Source organism: Rhamphochromis sp. 'chilingali', assembly GCF_963969265.1.
Source record: "Rhamphochromis sp. 'chilingali' genome assembly, chromosome: 6".
Classification (NCBI taxonomy): domain Eukaryota; kingdom Metazoa; phylum Chordata; class Actinopteri; order Cichliformes; family Cichlidae; genus Rhamphochromis; species Rhamphochromis sp. 'chilingali'.
In genome coordinates this window covers 17168252-17187795 of record NC_137933.1, presented here as the reverse complement: position 1 = coordinate 17187795, position 19544 = coordinate 17168252, and the positions used below count along the sequence as shown (strand labels likewise).

The 19544-nt window shown below is 39.9% G+C and overlaps 1 protein-coding gene across 1 annotated transcript in view; it reads right to left on the bottom strand.

The window, feature by feature from the left end:
* Positions 1-12366: 12366 nt before the first annotated feature.
* Positions 12367-19544, bottom strand: part of LOC308398933 (protein diaphanous homolog 3-like) — a 165905-nt gene continuing 158727 nt past the window's right edge. Inside the window, exon 29 of the mRNA XM_080885827.1 lies at positions 12367-13828. Within this exon, the coding sequence (XP_080741953.1) occupies positions 13455-13828 (374 nt within the window). The 3' untranslated portion in view covers positions 12367-13454. The remainder of the gene's footprint in view (positions 13829-19544) is intronic.

Genomic DNA, 19544 nt, shown 5'->3' with positions numbered 1-19544 from the left:
AGACACTATCTCTACTTTCAAGATTAGGCTTAAAACTTTCCTTTTTGCTAAAGCATATAGTTAGGGCTGGACCAGGTGATCCTGAATCCTCCCTTAGTTATGCTGCAATAGACGTAGGCTGCCGGGGGATTCCCATGATGCATTGAGTTTTTCCTTTCCAGTCACCTTTCTCACTCACTATGTATTAACAGACCTCTCTGCATTGAATCATATCTGTTATTAACCTCTGTCTCTCTTCCACAGCATGTCTTTTATCCTGTCTTCCTTCTCTCACCCCAACCGGTCGCAGCAGATGGCCGCCCCTCCCTGAGCCTGGTTCTGCCGGAGGTTTCTTCCTGTTAAAAGGGAGTTTTTCCTTCCCACTGTCGCCAAAGTGCTTGCTCATAGGGGGTCATATGATTGTTGGGTTTTTCTCTGTATCTATGAAGCGCCTTGAGGTGACTTTTGTTGTGATTTGGCGCTATATAAATAAAATTGAATTGAATTGAATTGAATTGAATCTTCCCTTTGGCTTCACCTGCACAAGTGCCAAGGTAGGTCTCCCCTGCAGAATTGGTTTTCCCTGCGTCGAGAGCGCTGGGCTCTCCAAATCACGGACAAACATTATCCCACATTCTAGATTTTTAGTTCACAAACACTTGTTGTAATAAATAAGTACTCCTGACATTTTGGAGACGTTAGCTCTTTATACAGTAAAGTTACAGTGGGATACAAATAATATCAGGCTGATCCTGCCAGGATTTGTTCCCTCGGTTCAAATCACGGACAAACAGTATCCCACAGTTGTTCATGTTTTTAAACCTATTTTGCACAGAGAGGCATTTTTTGAAAAATGTATTGATAGTCAGATATCTATTCATATTAATGTACAGAATTCACCTGCTTGCTGCTACTACTGCACATTCACCCAGTGTATATACTATATGTGTATATATGTATATATATAATGTTCTTCCTCTACACCCCCCCCAATTTTTGCACATGTCGAGGAGCGTGTCAGGCTACATTTCACTGTGTGTTATACTTGTATAACTATGCATGTGACAAATAATAAAGAACCTTGAACCTTGATAGCAATGTTGAATATTATTACACAGGAAACAAAAACAACTACATGTAAAACAGGGTTTAATAGTTGTGCAATTTTCATTAGTTTTTATTTTTATTTAGTTTTGACTTCAGATTTTCAATTTTATATCAGTTTTAATTAGTTTTTACCAATTGTTTGCTAGTTTAGTTTAGTTTTTATTTTTTTGAAAATCCTTAGTTTCAGTTTAGTTTTGTTTAGTTTCAGTTATAGTTTTAGTTTTGTTTGCAATAATTAAGTGTAACAAAATCCCAGTTTCATCATATCAGTCATTCTCTTCTGCTTATCCTTGGGTATGTTGCTATTCCAGCTACCATACCCTGCACCCCGGACAGGTCGCCTATCTGTCGCAGGGCTAACACGCAGAGACAGACAACTCACATTCCCACCTATGGGTTCTTTAAATAAATAAATAAATAAATAAAGGAAGATGAACAACCATTGATACCAGGCAACTATAAAATGTATATCTTGGCCCCAATAAGACTATTAACTCTTGCAGCACCGGGTGTTCCTAATTTTGGTTCAAGTGAATTGATGAACTTTTTGAAGGCAATTGACTCACACAGTTATGTAGGTATCCCCGTCTTGTTGTCTCGGGATGCATCACGCTGCCTTGCCTGGGGTTAGCTTCTGTTTTCTGGGGATGAGGGTTGAGTGTGCTCCCTTACCTTCTCAAGGTAAGCTAGGTTAGCCTTCTTGTGTGAGCTTTTCAAGTGCACTTTAAGGTTTGTGGGATTTTTTTCCCTTGAGAAATGTCCCTCATAATTTGTCTCTTTCCACTACAAGACACTTGCTTCATCCAAAACACAGTCATATTCAAAGTAATCCCAAATTGGACTCTGGCGCTTTCTCCCGACTTTTCCTGACATGATTCTGCGCGTGGACGGAGCAGCAACACAGACAATTCGGCTAACGTACTGCCACCTGCTGGCATAATGAGACAGCAAGAAATAAATCTGGAAACTAAACTTCATTTTCACCCTTGACTATTGTATGACACGCACACATCAATGAAAACTAAACACATTTTTGCTATAAATTCAGTTAATTTTAGTTTTGTGAACACTCATTACAGTTTTAGTTAGTTTTCCTTTTTTTGTTTTTATTTTTATTTCCGTTAACGAAAATGTTTTTTCACTTCTAGTTTTCGTTATTTCGTTAGTTTTCGTTAACGAAAATAACCTTGATGTAAAATAATTACACTGTGACGCCTCTGCCTTTCTAAATAGAGGGACAGTAACTGCGTGTGTAAATGTAAGCGTGTAAAACCTGAAGATAGATTAACAGTATTTTGTCTCTGACTATCTCCCATTCTGCAATTCATCTCCTGTAAACAATAACATGGCGCACAGCGTGACGTGGAAAAAGGCACATACCTTTAACATTGCGTGACGAACTCTGTGTAGCTGCCGTCATAGGCAACTCTCGCATTTAAGTTCATTTTATTAGATATGTAAGGTTGAAACAATTAGTAGTTGAAATATTAAGAAATAAGAAATAAATAAATAGTAATTCATGTTTGATGCATGTTAGATTTATATGTTTAAATGTGTTATTTGTGCTAATTGTGCAATTAGATAGGAACCTTTTCTATAGTTCCATCTATTGTTGCTAAGAGGGTATTTTTTGGCTCTCACACTCGGCAAGCTAATTTGGGTCGTGTCCAAATTCATGGGCTGCATCCTCATGAGGACCTGGCCTTCGCGGTGTACGTGGGCCGGGTCCTCAGAAGGTCGGGTAGGCCGGAAGTAAACGGCTGTGAAACTGGACGGTCTAGCCTTCTGATTAGCGTCACCGCTGTCTCGGTGGAGTTTAATAAACTCAGCCGTCTGCTCCTTGCTATCTAAAATATAACAGGACACTGGCGTAAATTCTCGACTGTCTCATACTTCTGTTTAATCAGTTTTCTGTTTGACGTTTAGTCAGCTGTGTGAAAATCCAGGAGGATTAATAAAGTTTTATTTTATCTAATCTAATCTAATAACTTTAATCTCAGCCAAACCGATTTACTCACGAACAAACAAAACACTGAAAAAAGCCCAACAATAAAATTTTTAGGTTGTCTAAGTGACTTATATATTACGTTTAACCTGAGCAGCGAAAGTCCGCAGTGATCTGAAAATGATGTGCCGGGAGTTGTGCCGTTCTCGGCCCCATCAGTAACCCTCGAGCTCCCGGCTAGATATCGAGCTGGTGGGTAGCAGACGTCTCCGAAAACCGTCGAAGCACTTTTGCAAATATGCGATATCTTGATAAACCGAGCAGATATTTGATGTTTACACAGCTACTTTCTCGCCTGAAAATATGTTAAAAGTTTATTTTGTGACCCAGAAAGATTAGTATGAGTAATTTTAAAACTTAGTAGCGGCCGCCATTGTTGGAAACTGGAGTTTGGCTGGGCCGCGCTATGAATTCTGGGATATGGTAGGCCATGAAGGACACACCCGACCCATCCTTCAAATTCGGGGAAAAGGAGGACGCATTTGTCGGCTGCATTCGGAGGAGTCTACGAATTTGGACAGCCTTCGGCGCGTCGCTGTGACATAATCGGTCTACAAATGCGTCCTCAGGAGGATGCAGCCCATGAATTTGGACACGATCTAAGAGACGAGCCACGAGGTTTGCATGTCTACAGAAAGATAAATAAAAGAGTGCCTTTTTTGGACCTTCCCACGACGTAAAGATTAAAGTTTTATGAGTGAGGCCAATGAGGTAAATGTTTTATTTTGTTTATTATCGTTGTATGTAAATACGCTAGTGTTGCATGATATTCTAGTGCAATTACCGCAGTGTGAGGTGTAATGTGTATTTTATTGATCGTTTTGTTTTGGAATGTTTCATCATATATAATGCTTAAGGGCTTTATTAAGAATATTAATTTAAGTTTGTATTTCTTTTTAGTTGTGACGGCATTGTATCGGCTGTGGTTGAACATCATTACATGTTAAGGCATGTCGAAGAATCCTCCTGTCCGAAATAAATGTCAGCTAAAACGCAAAGAACAAGTTGAGCTTTATTAAGACTCGAGGGGAGTAACACTCTGTATTCCTCGTCCACACATAAACCCAAAAAAAAGTTTTTAAAAATCTCAGTTTTCGGTGAATCCAAACGCCGTTTACGTGTGGACGAAACAGCTGCGTTTTCAAAATCACCCGTGTATGTGCGGACGCAGCGTAAAAGAGTTAGTAGTTTATTTTCTTACCACCTGCAGATTACTTGTATTTGCTTAATTGTTTACTAAATGTTTGAGGTGTGAAATAAACCGCAATGGAGCAAAATATGGGTGTGTGTATGTGGTTGGAGGATGTGTTTGTGCGTGCGTGCGAGTGTGCGCGCGAGGGGGGGGGGGGGGGGGGGGGTATTTTTCTTGTAAAACAAAGGGGGGGCCCAGCGAAAAAAGTTTGGGAACCACAGTTTTACTCAAACCATGAAGCACTGTGTAGCTCTGTGTTTTGAAAAGTGCTATACAAATAAAGTTATTATTATCATGATTATTATTATTATTATAAGCACACTGTGGCTGAACACTTGCTGTGCAGACCTCGAAAAAAGGGCCAAAACATGTTGGCTAGCTGCATCTGCTAATTATATGTCAAAAAGGTGAAAGAACATCACAGTTTCTCGAGGGTAGCGACAGTTCACAGCGTGCACAATCCGAGCAAAGATGACATTTCAACCAAAACACATTTGGCAAAGCAAACTAATAGCACTTTAACATATTTTCTCGTAGGCTGTGATGGATGGCTACCTCCTTTGTAACCTATTTTTGCAAAGGAGGTTAGGCAGCACGGCGTCACCAGCAGATTGCAACACGATTCTGCCCACTAACCTGAAAATAGAAAGCAATTCTTATGTTTGGATATTCCACCTTAGATGTGCAAAGGCAGTCATAAATACAGCAGAGTTCTCTGCATTTAACTCTTAAAGAAAAGAAACGTGACAAATCCGTTGATCCACTTTGTACAGCCCCCACTCCCCCCCCAAATGAAAAGAAATCCTCAGACACATTTTTAACTTCATCTCCTATCAAAGAGGCCCAGATTGCAATCTGCTACACAATATGTTTTGCTCCATTTTATTACCCACATAGATAAACCTCATGGATGGAACACAGGCCTATGAGTAATGAAGGCCCCCTCCACATAACAAGATCCTACCCTCCGTATGCTCTTCGTCTTCTCTCTGTCTGCAGCGGCCATGAGTTTAGCTGGTCATTTTCCTGCTTTTCTTTCAAAGGAACAGACCTGCACAGATGTTGTAACAGCACATAATCAGGTTTTAGCACTTGAAAGCAAGAGTAAGTAATTAGAAACACATTTCCTAACTGATAAACACACAGAGTGTGCGTATCACTGGGTACATTGAGTAATATAGCAGTGCAGCAAACAGACATGTTAAATGGACATAGTAACTGAGCACAAAATGCAGGAACTGTCTTTTGTTGGCATCTAGTATTATTGTTCCTGCGCATACTTCTTTTCAGATCAAGTTCTGGTACATTTTTAAGCTCACTTGCATGCACAGCATGTTTAATATCCACAGATTTCTAATCGTGCTAATTTCAGGGGACTGCAAGTCATTGAGGTCTGCTTTGTTTTCTTGTTCTGCTGTGAAAGCCAGTCTGTTTTCAGGTTCAGCTACTCGACTTAGTCCGTGACATTTGCATCCTCAATTTGTTATTTAGTCCAGTTTCCTCTTCCACTAGCTGCTGCACAGCTCGAAAGCAGAACGTTTCCACCCCCATGATTAAAAGTCAAGGTGTCCTTTCAGCAAATGCTGCGTTTTTTTCTTTCCAAACATACCTTTGCTGATTGTGGGAAAATGGCTCAATTTCAGCTTCATCTGTCCATGGCCCAGCTTTCCAAAACAACTCTGCTTTCCCAGATGTTGCCCTGCACACTTTAGTTTTTGACTTTTGTCTTGATGCCACAGGCAAGGTTTCCTTCTGATGACTGTCCCAATGTACACCATACATCAATTCTGCACAGCTGAATGTTGCTGGAAGCCCCTCCCATGCCAGTTCAACCTTCCTGCAGCTCCCATATGCAGTCATATGGGAGGTTTACTTTGCCTCTCAGCCCACCAGACATGCTGTTTTATCTCAAAGTTTTCTTTCAGATCTTCTTTCGACTTCCACAGTTTTCCTTTCCACAATTTCATAATTGCATTTTGAACAGAGGAGATTCAAAGCTGGAAACACTTTGATACCCTCATACATTATAGCTTCATCCCCAAAAACAGAACACTCTTTAAAATGGTCACAAAAACAGAATGCAAATCTCCATAACCTCATATAACCCTACACCTCACGTGTACCTAGAGTTGACTGAAAGAAAATATATTAATTGTTGAAAATGCAACACTCGTCTTCTTTGGAAACCACACTCTTTGAGGGGAGCCTTAACTTCTGAAGATTTGAAAGCAAAATGACTTCTTTCAGTACATAGCCTGCTGTTGGTATTGTCTTGCAAGAATACGTAAAACCTTCCATTTTGCATCAGCTTTGATGCAAAACATCTTTTCCAGCAACCAGGCAACTCCCAAAGAAACACTTGGTGGGCTCCTCTCTTCTTAGCCTGGAAGAAGATCAGATTTAGACTGGCCTAACCTCTGGACAAGTTACCTTGTCCAGTCAGTCCATCTTAAATGAGCTCAGGTTTAGAGAAGGAAGCAATGTTTATGGATCTTTATTTTGTGGTTTTCAACAAGTATTTTGAGATTCAGTGTTAATTTCCTTCTTCTTTCATGCACAGATTGCCTCTCTTTTTGAATTCTCTTAATCCTGATGATCTTATTATGATCTGTAGGTAGATCATGAAAAGTGATGATAGGGAATGTTATTGATGTATTCACCTGCAGAGCAGAAGTCTGCAGGTCAACTAAAAATATTGACTGGTGGTGCATTATACACACCAGCCCTGATTTGTAGGCAATCGTTAACTTCAAGACTTGATGTTGGATCCAGTTGTTAAGAGCCAGGGACTACTGAGTGTTGCCAAAGGCTTGAGGAGTCTAATCACTTCTTATTTAGGCTGACCTACCTTACAATTTAATTAAGGCCTGATAAGTTAATTAACTTCTGTGTTTGTGCATTAATATATCAATTGAAGCTGAATTTATTAAGAATAAAACAAAAATTACACATCGGTTACATCTATTTTAAGAAGCAGAATCACTTGTAAATCAGATTCATGTTTGTAGCAAATTAATTATCTATACTAAGATCATGGCACATCATCTGGAAATATAGAGGAGAACACCCACACACATTCCCAAGATCAAAATAAAAAGCGAGACCCTTAACAAAAAGTATATAACACCAAGATAGATGCAGTTCTCAGTGGAATTGGAAAGAAAAAGGGGTAAAAATACAAATGAATTCTCTACTGAAGCATGCATTTTACAGTAACCTGACACTGAGGTAGCAGGCTATTGCTCTTACATTCTTGCAGAGAACTACAAAAAAGACCTTGGTTTGATTTTAAACCACTCAGTGAAAAGCATTCTACAGCCAGCTAAAGCTAAATCAAGGCCACTGGTGGAGCTTGGCAAGCACCTGCTTCGCTTTCCCAAATGGCTGATTGCATCACTGGGGAGATGTTTGTCTCTGGCTCTTCTCCAGATGGGGACAGTTGTGCTGCTTACGGTGCTGAAGGTATTCACCAGCTGGCAGGCTACAGCAAACAGACCTTGTCAGATGGTCGGTTAACTGGTCAGCAGATCTCTCTTTCCCTTCACTTCTCAGTTCTGTCTCTGCTCAGTTTATTGTGGGACTTTTGATTTAATTTGTGGTGTATTTATGTAGAACCAGGGGCAATTCTAGGATCAGAGCTTTGGGGGTGCTTAGCACCCAGAGAGCTGCCCAGCCAGGCAAGATAAACTTTACTCGTCACGATGATACTTCTTCCCTGTCTCTGTTAGTCCCTGCATCCTTAAACGTCTCCAGTTGTCCCGAGTTTCCTCTGACTGTCTCCTTGGTGCATTTAAACCCCTGTTCCTCCCTGTCCCTGTTGTCTTCATCTCTGTTATCAGTCATCATAATTTTACCATTACTGTGCAAGTCTGCAAATTTCTTTATTAAATCATTGGATTCTTAAATTCATCAAGTCTCTCTCTGCCTGGGTCCTCGTCACAAAACATGACATCATTGTTTTGTACATTTTAACACAATTTAATCCCCACATTTGTGAAAGAAAAAAGCCCTTTTTTTAAAATCTGTAACAAAACAATCAAATCTGATAAAGATTATTTAAATCCTGCAAAAGAAGAATGGATTGGAATAAAAACAAATACATATGGTAACCTTAATTACTGTGGGAAAATGATGAATGATGATCATAGTGAGTAAGAAGTAAACTGAGTGCATTTTCTGGACAGAGATTCACTTTTAATATGTATGTATAATACAATAGATACATAAAAATACACTCCAAAAATAGAGTCCTTGAAATGTAGAAAATATTGATAAAAAAAATGGAGGCAACTTTGCCTATGGTACAATGTATGAAAAGATCTTTACTGCAGATACTACTATGGCTCTGCAGATTTTTTTCTTTTATTTTAACCCATGTCGCCTCACATTGAGGTTGGCAAATCACTTTTTGGTGATCAACTGTCTCAAGCAGTTTAACAGTTTCTGTTGTGCCTGTCGCTATTCCCTGTCTGTTTCCTTACCTGGTTCTTCCTGACCTTGTACTTTCTCCACACGTTCCCCTCTTCCCTCTCTCCTTCTTTGGACTGATAATCATACACAAATAGATTGTATTCAATTAGATGAAAAATTACATTAATATGAAAAAAATACTATTAAGATCACTAATAAAAAGTCCTCTCTCAGTGTACTTTCAAACAAAGGGCAAATAACCAAACCACAAGTACATCTAATAAAAGATATATCCAATAATATCCTTTATTGATGGATCATTTGTTCTTACACTTTTACCTGAATGTTGCTCCTGGGTTTAATATCGGCACATGCACATATGACAAAATAACCAGCTTCTCTCATTCCATTTCAAACAGGACAGTGGTAACAACAGCAGGCTACAGACAATTTTAAGTTTCAGATTTTAAATAGGCTATATAAATGTCAATGGGAGCAACAGGACGGTCAAATGTCGCTGATTTTACTACACGAGGACGAATTGCAGGGTAGCAAACATCGTCGGAAAACACGTTTTCAACACTGCAGGTTACCTGGGTGTAATGTTTTTCAGCTAAAAAGAAACATGGCCTGACTCCTACCTAACTATATAAAGAGTAACTGAAGGTTAAATGCAGCTAACATGTCCTGTTTTAAGCCAGGCACTTACACCTCCGCTCCGCTGCGTCTCAGCCACTATCGCTCTGGCTGGTGATGCACGAATCATGAACGAATCGTTCAAGACTCGAGAATCACTTTACTGACTCATGAATCATGAATCACAAGCCCAACTGACTCACCCGTGTTGCTGTTAGCAAACTAATTTAATTAGTAGAAATATATCTGGCTTGTAATTAAAATTATGGAGAAAAACACAACATCCAGTATCTTAACAAAAGCATTTCTGCTCTAAACTGGAAGAAAAAACCCTGAGTAGAAGCTCACATCAAGACAATAGCTCCTCGGTTCACAGTAGCATCGCTCTGCTAACATGCTAACAGCACATTTGAGCTACTCACCCCCTCCTTTCCTGTGCTGAATCGTAGTGTAAGCGAATCACTCAGGACTCACTAACCCTTCCCTTCCTGAATCATAGCAAACGAATCACTCAGGATTCACTCACCCCTTCCCTTCCCGAATCATAGCATGAACGAATCACTCAGGACTCGCTCACCCCCTCCCTTCCCGTGCTGAATCATAGTGTGAACTGTTAAGGTTCAAATATTGAGGAAGGAGAGTACAAACAACCATGGTCCAAGAGCTTGGTCAAACAATTGATTTTAATGAAATACACGCGACAGCGCTGATCTCAGACGAATCAAAGCATAAGCATATATTTTATACCATCAGGGCTTGAATTTAATGACTCCCCCTCATGCGTCATCAGATACAATATATGCATACGTCAATTCAAAACCACAATGACTTTTAACACAGTTTGAAAAGGAACATTGTCTCTATCTTCATGGCAGATGTTTCCTGTCAACCTTTTGACTACCGCTTCTCCAAACCCGCAGTTACAAGTCAACATGATTAACCTCTCACCTATAAATGATTCTCTCTGAGTGTGTGTGTGTGTGCGTATGTGTCGTCCTTAAATGCTCTCTCATCTCACCCGTTGCACTTCTGAATCACTCAGGACTCGCTCACCCCCTCCCATCCCGTGCTGAATCATAGCGCGAACGAATCACTCAGGACTCGCTCACCCCCTCCCTCCTGTGCTGAATCATAGCGCGAACGAATCACTCAGGACTCGCTGTCGCTGCAGAATTTCAGTCAGGTTGATGTCTGGACTTTGACTGAGCCATTTCAAAACACTTCATTTTTCAGCCATTCTGCTGTGCCTGAGATCGTTGTCCTCTTGCATGTCCCAATGTCAGACAAGTAAATGGCCTTGCATTGACTCCAGATCAGGGTGGAAATGGTGGATCTACAGGTGACTGTTCCAGAAATCTTGTGGTTTGTTCAAATGAAACTTTGAGAAACCTAACCCCAAAAAGATGATTTTGTTCATCTGGCTGTAGCGTTTTCAGTGGGAGAAGCATTTCATCGCTCATCTAATTGACTTCAGTCTCAGCTGACTGCAGGCTTCCCCAACGCTATGTCCAGATGAACAGAATCAACTTTTTGGGATTTCCTTACCTGAATGATCGAGCATGCATCACGACATTTGTGAACCTGAGCTGTGCTGCATTTTTTTTCTAAAGAAAAAGAGGCTTTCTCCTGGCAACCCTTCCAAACAAACCACACATGTTCAGCCTTTTTCTAATCGTACTGTTATGTACTTTAACAAGCAAACAGGGGACTGCAGAGTCTGAGATGTAGCGCTCATTTTTTTCCCCTCCCACTGAACATTGTAGTCTGACCTTGGTTTGAATGTGCTGGGACGTCCACTCTTGGAAAGACTGGCAACTGTCTTCAACGTTTTCCACTTGTAAATAAATTGTTCTCGTTATAGAATGACTGTTGTTGGCAGTGTCCTTAAAACCCTTGCTAAACTGAAGAGCAGCAACAATTGTTTCTCTAAGAAAACCTCTGATGGCTTTGCTGTTTCACATTGTGTTAACACACCTGAATGCTCCAGACGAGAAAACTGCTAAATTTCTGCTTTTATGGAGGTGCTCACACTTGACGATCAGTTACTGTATCCTGGTGCATTTGATTTTTAGCACCTGGGTGCTACTTATCCTGTTGATATGGAAGCAGAAAGGATGTGCTTAGTTCTTTTTACAAACTGCTTCTGAATGTTGTTTTTGCTAAATAAATCCATCACATGTTGTTTTTCATCTAAAAACGTATTTATCTAATTTAAGACTTGTTAAAGACCTTCTTTTTTTTTTAAATGTCATGGTACCTTAAGAATAAAATAAATTTTTTTTCATATAACTATCCATTCGTCCATTCACTTCTACAAGGACACTGCTTACTGTAGCCTCATCACTTTGTACTCTGTCTGACCAAGGCAATACATTTTAGAAAAAAAATCTATCATTAATGGAAATCTGATAAAGAAGAATACATTTGTAGGCCAGTAACACCACCGTACATCTAAAAGAGCCACGTGACGCTTTGAATATTCCCTCCCAGGTGGCCACTGGCCTGTATAAGGTAGGACTGTGGTGGCCGTACGCTTTGTGCAAACTACATTCACATTTGATAAACTCAACAATTGCAGTCGTATGTTTTTTTTAGCTGCATGTAGAATATGTGTCCAGACTACAAGGACATTGGCAGGATAGCAAAGTAGACTTACAGAGAAATTGTACAGGTAGGTACAAGAAAAACACAAGAACAAACAGAAAATGCTTGGATGAATGATTACTTTGGCTACGTATGATCTCAGCCTTTGAAGCTATAATGGTCTCACTAAGGCTTTGGTTAGGCTATGTGCGCCTTCTAATAAAGACAGTTGAAGCTGGGAAGTTTATAGAGCATTTTGTCCTGCTATATTAATTTAGGATGGACAAACAACTTTCTGCATTTATGTTGATTACAACCAAAAATGTAAAAAAAAAACCCCAAAAAACAAAACTATTTAAATAAAATAAAAAATAAAATACAACAATAACAGCCACATAGGCAATGACAGCATGCCAAAATAATAATATAAATTATAAAACAAAATAATAAAAAAAAAAAACACATTTATTTCCTTTTTTTTATTGCAAATATGTCTACAAAAACTAGGAATACAGATAGAGATATAACAAGTATGGTTAAGTAAGTTCAGTTGCAATGCAGAAGAAAGAAAAAAAAACACATTCTGGTGCTTTGTGCCATATTTTGGATCAAAGTTTGTTCCCTTTTCTGAAGACTTACATTCACTAGAAAATACACAGAGCAAAAAACAGTCCAGTACCACCAAACTCTAACAAAATCTAATATTAGAACCCGTGGAAGCGCAATCGTGGCTTAACTCGTAAGTATTAATACATTTATAAACACAGAGACAGACCATTAACACATAGGGAGTGGAAACAAAAAGAACTTATAAAGAACAAAGAAAGAAAGGAAAACATAAAAATAAAAATAAAAACCAAAAGTTATACAAATAAATGTAAGTTTGAAACTTTCAATTGTACTTGACTAATGTGATACATAAATACAGACAGGACAAGACATATGATAAAGATGTAAAAATGCAAATGCGATTAAAGTTTGTTTTTAAACATTTTTTATGGTTTACAAAAAAAAGTGCTTAGCAACATTGCATCTGCAGCTTTCAGAGGAAAAGCTGTTATATTCTGATTCTTTGGAATTCATAAATGTTAATGGCGGCACACAGAGGAGGATCAGATAAAGACGGCAGAATCTATTTGGGTGCATTTTCATTTTTGAACTATAATGTAATCAACTAATACGCTTCAATATTCCTAATGAATCACAATCAGAGTTTTTCAAGAAATAACCTCTGAGGACATTGGGCAGGCCAAAGTGCGATCAGCTTTCTGTGCTCCATCTGCCAGAAAATGATTTTTTTTGTACCACTGCGCCTTAAAAACATGGTCCATGAATTCATTACCGTTTCTACACAAATGCATTGTCATTATTTAGTTGCCCAGCTATTTATTTATATTTCCTCTTGTTAACAAAGCTTTTGATTATGACCTTTAAGGTTATAATCAGAGTATATTTAAATGTGTGGGCAGAAATGTACTATATGCTGCATATAAAAAAAAATGTGTATATATATTTTTTTCTTTCAAATATAAGAAATGACCCTCACAAGGCTCTTAGTTTCGCGAGGAGTGCCTCTACATCTGACTCTCCATTGGTGCCACAGCTGCTCACTGTGGGACTAAAGGAGGATGACTGGAAGGGTGGAGTTCCCGCGCTTCCTGTGCCAACCTCCATCTCTTTTTCGGTCGCTTTAACTCTCTCCAACACCCTCTCTCTGTCCGGCCCATAGCCGTGACCCGCCACGTTCCTGTAACCGCGGCCCGACTCTGAACCCACAGCAGCTTTGGCTCTGGCTGCAGATGGATGGCTCTCAGACTCATTATGGGCCTCCCGGGCAGAGGGAGCTTTCACCGCCGCTGAACTCGCATTTATATTCTGCCGAGAGCGAGACCTTTGTAAAGGTGCCTTGTTGTTTTCTGCGAGTGAAAAACAGAGACAAAGCAGTGAGCACAACTATGAGAATGAGGAAGAGGATGATGCGTGACTGACACGTTAAATTAATGGGAGCAAGGAGGTTAATCAGATTACAGATTAAATTACAAGCAAGCCACAGAGAAGCGGCAAAAGCAGGCGAGCGATGAGAAAATAGAAAGTCAGGCGATGCAGCGAAACACGAAATGATGAAATAAAAGAAGTTAGGAAGTAATAAAAACAGTTTAGTAAACAATTACGCATGCAAAACAAATTACATACATACACAAGAGGTCGCACTGCTAGTCTGTTAGAATCGACATACTCTCACTGATGAGACTGAAGTTTCTGCAGTACACTCTGGCACAAAGCCAGCTCAGCATGATGAAATGGATATGGCTGATCAACCACAACAGAAACTCAATAACATTGTATGTTGCCCTTTTTTCCAATCTCCTAGTCTCCCCCCCCTTGCACGACACCCTCCCACCCAGCTTCACCTCCCCTGATTCTACCATCATCATCCATTCTCCTTCCTCTGCTCTTCATCTCGGCTCTCTGCTCCGGCACTTGTCCTCTTCATCTTTCTTATTCTTTAAAACACATTCCCAGGCAGACAGTGGAACAGAGCAACGCCCAGATGCCAAGATCAGACCTACGTTCTGAATTATAATCCCTCTGAGTAGATCTTAGACTTCATCATCAGTATGTGCACGCTGGAAGGAGAGGGCAAATCCATATTCATGTGACCTTGAGTGTGAGGCTGAGAGGAGTGGCGCGAGGAAAGACACCGCCGCATTTAAAGTTTCCTGAGCCTGAAATGTCTGGCAAACAGGAGTCAAACACAGCAGAGCAGAACAGAGCGACCCGCTCTGTCAGCCAATCGGTAATGAGTTTGGAGCGTGGCCAGTCAGTCATGACAGTGTGTTTTATGGGCCGAGCTGACGAATGACAAGGAACGTCCCTGAACACAACCTCTGACAAATAAATAAGGATAAAGGGAGGAAAGAGAGCAGACAAGAAGGAAGCGACTGCAATATTAAGGAAAGAAAGTCAACGTTGGCACTCGCGCACACACAAACACACGTTGTTACGTTCACAACAAACCTGTTAGGCAAACAAGAGGCAGTGGGTGACTTTAAAAGGAGGAACTGAGTAGAGTGTTTCGCGTTGCTTGCTGTGATTGAACATTTAACACAGCTGAAAATGCAAGTCTCCTCTCATTATCTGACCCTTTTTGCGCCATCTTCCTGTTGTAGCAGTCTAACTTGCAACAGATGACAATTATTTCCCACTGCTGATCCTTTTTGCTCCACAATTTCCCAATCATGTCCTGTTTCTCTGTCCTCCCCCTAAAAAGTGCATCAGCTACACCCACCCTGTCTGTTTCTCTCTACTTAGCGATGCCCCCCTCTTTAAAGGAAACGCTTGTTTCCCTTAAAAGCGCCGCTCACAGATTCAGAGCTGATGCTGGGAAAGTGATCAGTTCTGTAATAAACTATTTGCATTTTGATATCTTGTTTACACTTTAGCTTAATCTCAAATTGAGGCCGTTTCTGTCACGAAAAGCAACACGGATGGGATTATTATCACACGTCGAGTGTGACAAAATGTCAATCTTTGAATTTACATTCATTTTAACACGTATTAGCATTTAATTATTTTCAGCTCTGCATGTAGCCTAAATTACTTATGAAAACCACATACTGACTGGAGTACAAAATGCTGTTTCGATACATATACATTTAAACTTCAAAAAGAAATGAAGAAACCCCACACTTGAATAAGACCTCTTATCCAAAAGTGCATTTCTCTTCTCCCTAACAGGGCCTTGGCCTTTAGTGGTGAACATGATCAAAGTGCTGGCAAGTTCAGTTTCTTCTCAGTCTGTCTGCCTGTGACACCTCGCTGCCCCTTCCTTTGAAGCCTCGCTAGCTTCTCAACATATGCCTTCATCTAAGCTGTAAAACATGTCTGAGAGATGTAAAATATGTCTCATCTTCCAGGTAGCACTCCTTTAACCAACAACTGACAAAGGCTGTACAGGAGAACTAGTCAAGCAGAATTTTAATCGAAATCGCTGCTCTGGATCGTCAAGGAATTCAAAGACAAAACTGTCGTCTTTTATTGAACACATGCCTGTGATGGTAGAGGTGTGAATTTATCCTTCTCACACCATCAAATATGGATTAGCTGCGTGATGTGCAATTAGATATAAAAGATGGTTAGTGTACTTTAGTACGCAACATACTCAGGATAAATCCCACATCATTATGACAGGTCTCGGACTGAACTTTGGTGCCAAGTGACACTGATCTAAGTGATATTACTGCGATACATGATTAGACTCTGATCTGCTGACTCAGGATTCACTACAGGCTTCATAAAGCTTTTTCCACCCCGATCACATACGAGGACACACTTTGATAAAAATGCTTCTGTTACTTCAACACAGTTACATCCACGTCGGTACATTGTTACAGCAAACCATGCAAACCTCCCCAGAAATGTAAATACACATCACCATCACTGCAGCCTGCACAGGAATAAATACCTCATCAGCTTTTGCGACCTATGCATGCTGTGTCGTAGGCTCTATGTTAATATTATAATTCTGGCGTTAGTATTTCTGAGCTATGCACTTTTTCCTAAATCTTGGCCACTGGGCATTTTTTTAGGGTAGAACAGTAGAGAAGTAGGGAGAGAGCAGTGAGGAATGGCACTGAGAAAATGGTCCAGTGCAGACTCGAACACAGGCCCGCTCAACCTTTCAGCGCCCGCTCACCTGCTACTGGACATTATTCACCTCAGTTTTAAAATGCAGCTCTTCGAACACTAAATGGTTACATGTCCTTGTAAGTAAAAAGCTTCTTTCTTCAGTTATTGTCTTCAACCAGGAGCCATTGCAAGCCAGCAGCATTTTTACTGTGTGGTTTTTGTGAAATAATAAGCTGGTGAATGCCACTTTTAAGCTAAAAAGTGAAACGGAGTGTTGTCTGGTACTTACACAGAGCTTTTCTATTTCTGCTAAGCACTTTCTTCTGTAATGACTGAATTGTGAAGCCACGGTGGCGGTTTCCAACACCTTTGACGTCACTGATGGAGGCAGAACATATTGAACCAATGTTTGAACTTGGGTTTTGGCCTGTGTATTGATAGAGCACCAATACAGCAGCCCATACTTAGAAGTTCATCTTCACACCTTAATGTCAAACTACTTCGTTAGAAAGCTTTCACAGTGAAATATAATAAAAGAGCAGGAGAGGTATTCTTTTCTTCCACTGGCAAACGGCAACACAAAAGAAAACACATTTCTTCATGAAAGCTCATTTGCGGCGTTTATGTTCGGTGCTGATGCAGGTAAACATTTATTCACTTCTTTCCTGCTTCTGGATTGTCGACATTTGAAAAAGAAGGTAGGAGCAACACTGAGGCTTCTGAGACAGAAAGTGCTCACCTGTCTTTCACTTTTTCGCACTGTTAAAGCTAAACTGACACCATTGTAGTAATAAACTCATCAACATCAAGAGGTGTTAAGAGATTGGAGCAAAACTGAACATTTGAGAAAGCCTAAAGAGTGGTATTTTCCAGGGAGTCAACCATAAACACAGCACTAAACCAGCAGTCTATCACAGTCCTCAGTCCGACGCCGTCCTTTAGTCTGCTTGAAGGCAGAACGGAGAAGAAAAACTGTTCAAAAATGACAATAAAAGAGCTGGCAGACTGAGTGTGTTGTGCCTTTTCGCTCTCAGCTTTGCTGTAAAATGTGTCTTTAAACTGCGAGTCTCAGAGCCCAAAGCCTTTTTTCCCCAGCTACTGACACTGGTTCTGTTTCAGCATAAGACAAGCAAAATCTCAAACGAAACAGACTAATCGCTGCTCTGAATCGTTTGAAAATATCACTGGGAATTTCAAGATGGAACCATGGTGGTTTATTACATGTCTGATAGGATGGCATTTTGTAGAAATGTAAAAGGCCCCGTCCAATAGAGAAAACAGAGATTTTTTTTCTCCATCTGCAAATAGCTGCAGAGAGGAATTCACATTTTTCTCTTGTCAGATCATTTGGTCCATTTGCATTTGCCACTTCAAATACAGATGCAGATGAGCCTTTCCTCTCATCTCTCACCCCCTCCCTGTCTCTCCACTCTTATGAAGTTTGCTGTATTTGATCACTTTAAGAAGAGAGCAGTCATGCAGACTTAGAAAAATACAGATAGTGAAGTGACTTTTTCTCTCCACGGAGTGACTGACACAACAAGTTAAAGTTAGCAAGATCAAATACACACTTCTTTACCCGTCATAAATCAAAACATGGCTTGATGGCTTGTTTTTTTTTTTTTTTTTTTTTCACCCTTTCCATTTAAATCTAAATCTTTGCATTTGGGGCCACTTTATGGCTTATGACTTTGGTTACATAATCAAACAAAAGCACATTTTGTATAAACACTACTAATAATTTGTCATTGTTGATTTTAATTTTTATACATGCTTGTGATTGTCTAACATTATTGGCTAGGCTCACATCTTTTGTGTGTACTCCTTTTACATTGCCATTGGTTCCTCTTGCTGACCTGTAGTTGCCTAATATGTTGGTGTATTTACTGTGTTTTCCACTGCTATTGTACTCTGGTTACTTTCCACCTCCGTGTCAACAAGAAATCTCTGATCTTTTTTGCATTGCTGAAGCAACAGACCGTCTGTGTCCTGTTTACACTGGTCATGTAATGCAAGTTTACTTGAAGATTATTTCTGAATGTTTGCTAAAATGCTCATCTATATCCAAACAAATTTAGCTTTAAAATAAAAACATTTGAATATGTGGATATATAGCCTCAGTGTCGTAAGAGCAGCCACAATGAACTGAAAGTGACCAGTTCTGTTTTATCTATAGAAAATTTCCATCGAAGAGATGAGAGACAAAAGCAGAATTAGGCATATCACTTGGAAATCAAATGGTTAAAATGCACTGGTGGCTTTACTTTAAGTCCTACAATGAAACATGACTGACTTTTGTGTTGCAGATTCTTTGTACAGTACAGCAGAGTATAGTCTAGGACAGGGTAGTGTAGTATATAGTTGGTGTCCATGTAGCCAGCCCATCCGCCCAGCATTTTATGGCTGAGGGGTTAAAACATCAGATTTTTTGAGCAGTTATAAATTATCTCCTCAACAGCAGTGAGATCAGTTTGTCACTGTTATTGTAGCCAAGTTTTGTAGTCATGTATTTATAACAACATAAGAACAGAAATCATCTCAGTGTGTCAAAATGTTTCTTAGAACAATATTTCTTCATTCAGAACAGAGACAGATACTCAATTTTTCAGTTTCTGTATAGAGTCTAGTTATACTAGGATGTGAGATTACTGTGTCAGAACATGATAAAAACTATTAGAAACTAAATCTAGGGCTGGGCCATATTATACCATTCACAGTAATACCGGTATAATGTTAGGCAACGATAGGAAAATGAAATATCGCGGTAGAATATGAGCAAAACGTGCATGCGCAGTGCCTTTGTTTTCATACACACATGGCCGATTGTTGAGTGAAACAGATGAACCAGAATTGGTTTGTAAAAATGGTGCAACTTCAGTGATGTGGAACTGGTTTGGTGTTTGTCCGTCAGATACACGACAAAGCACATTTTTTTGCAGAACATGCAAGCGGCCGTCGTTATTGTCGTATTTGTCGGACTAAGATGCTCTTAAATCTGGGAGT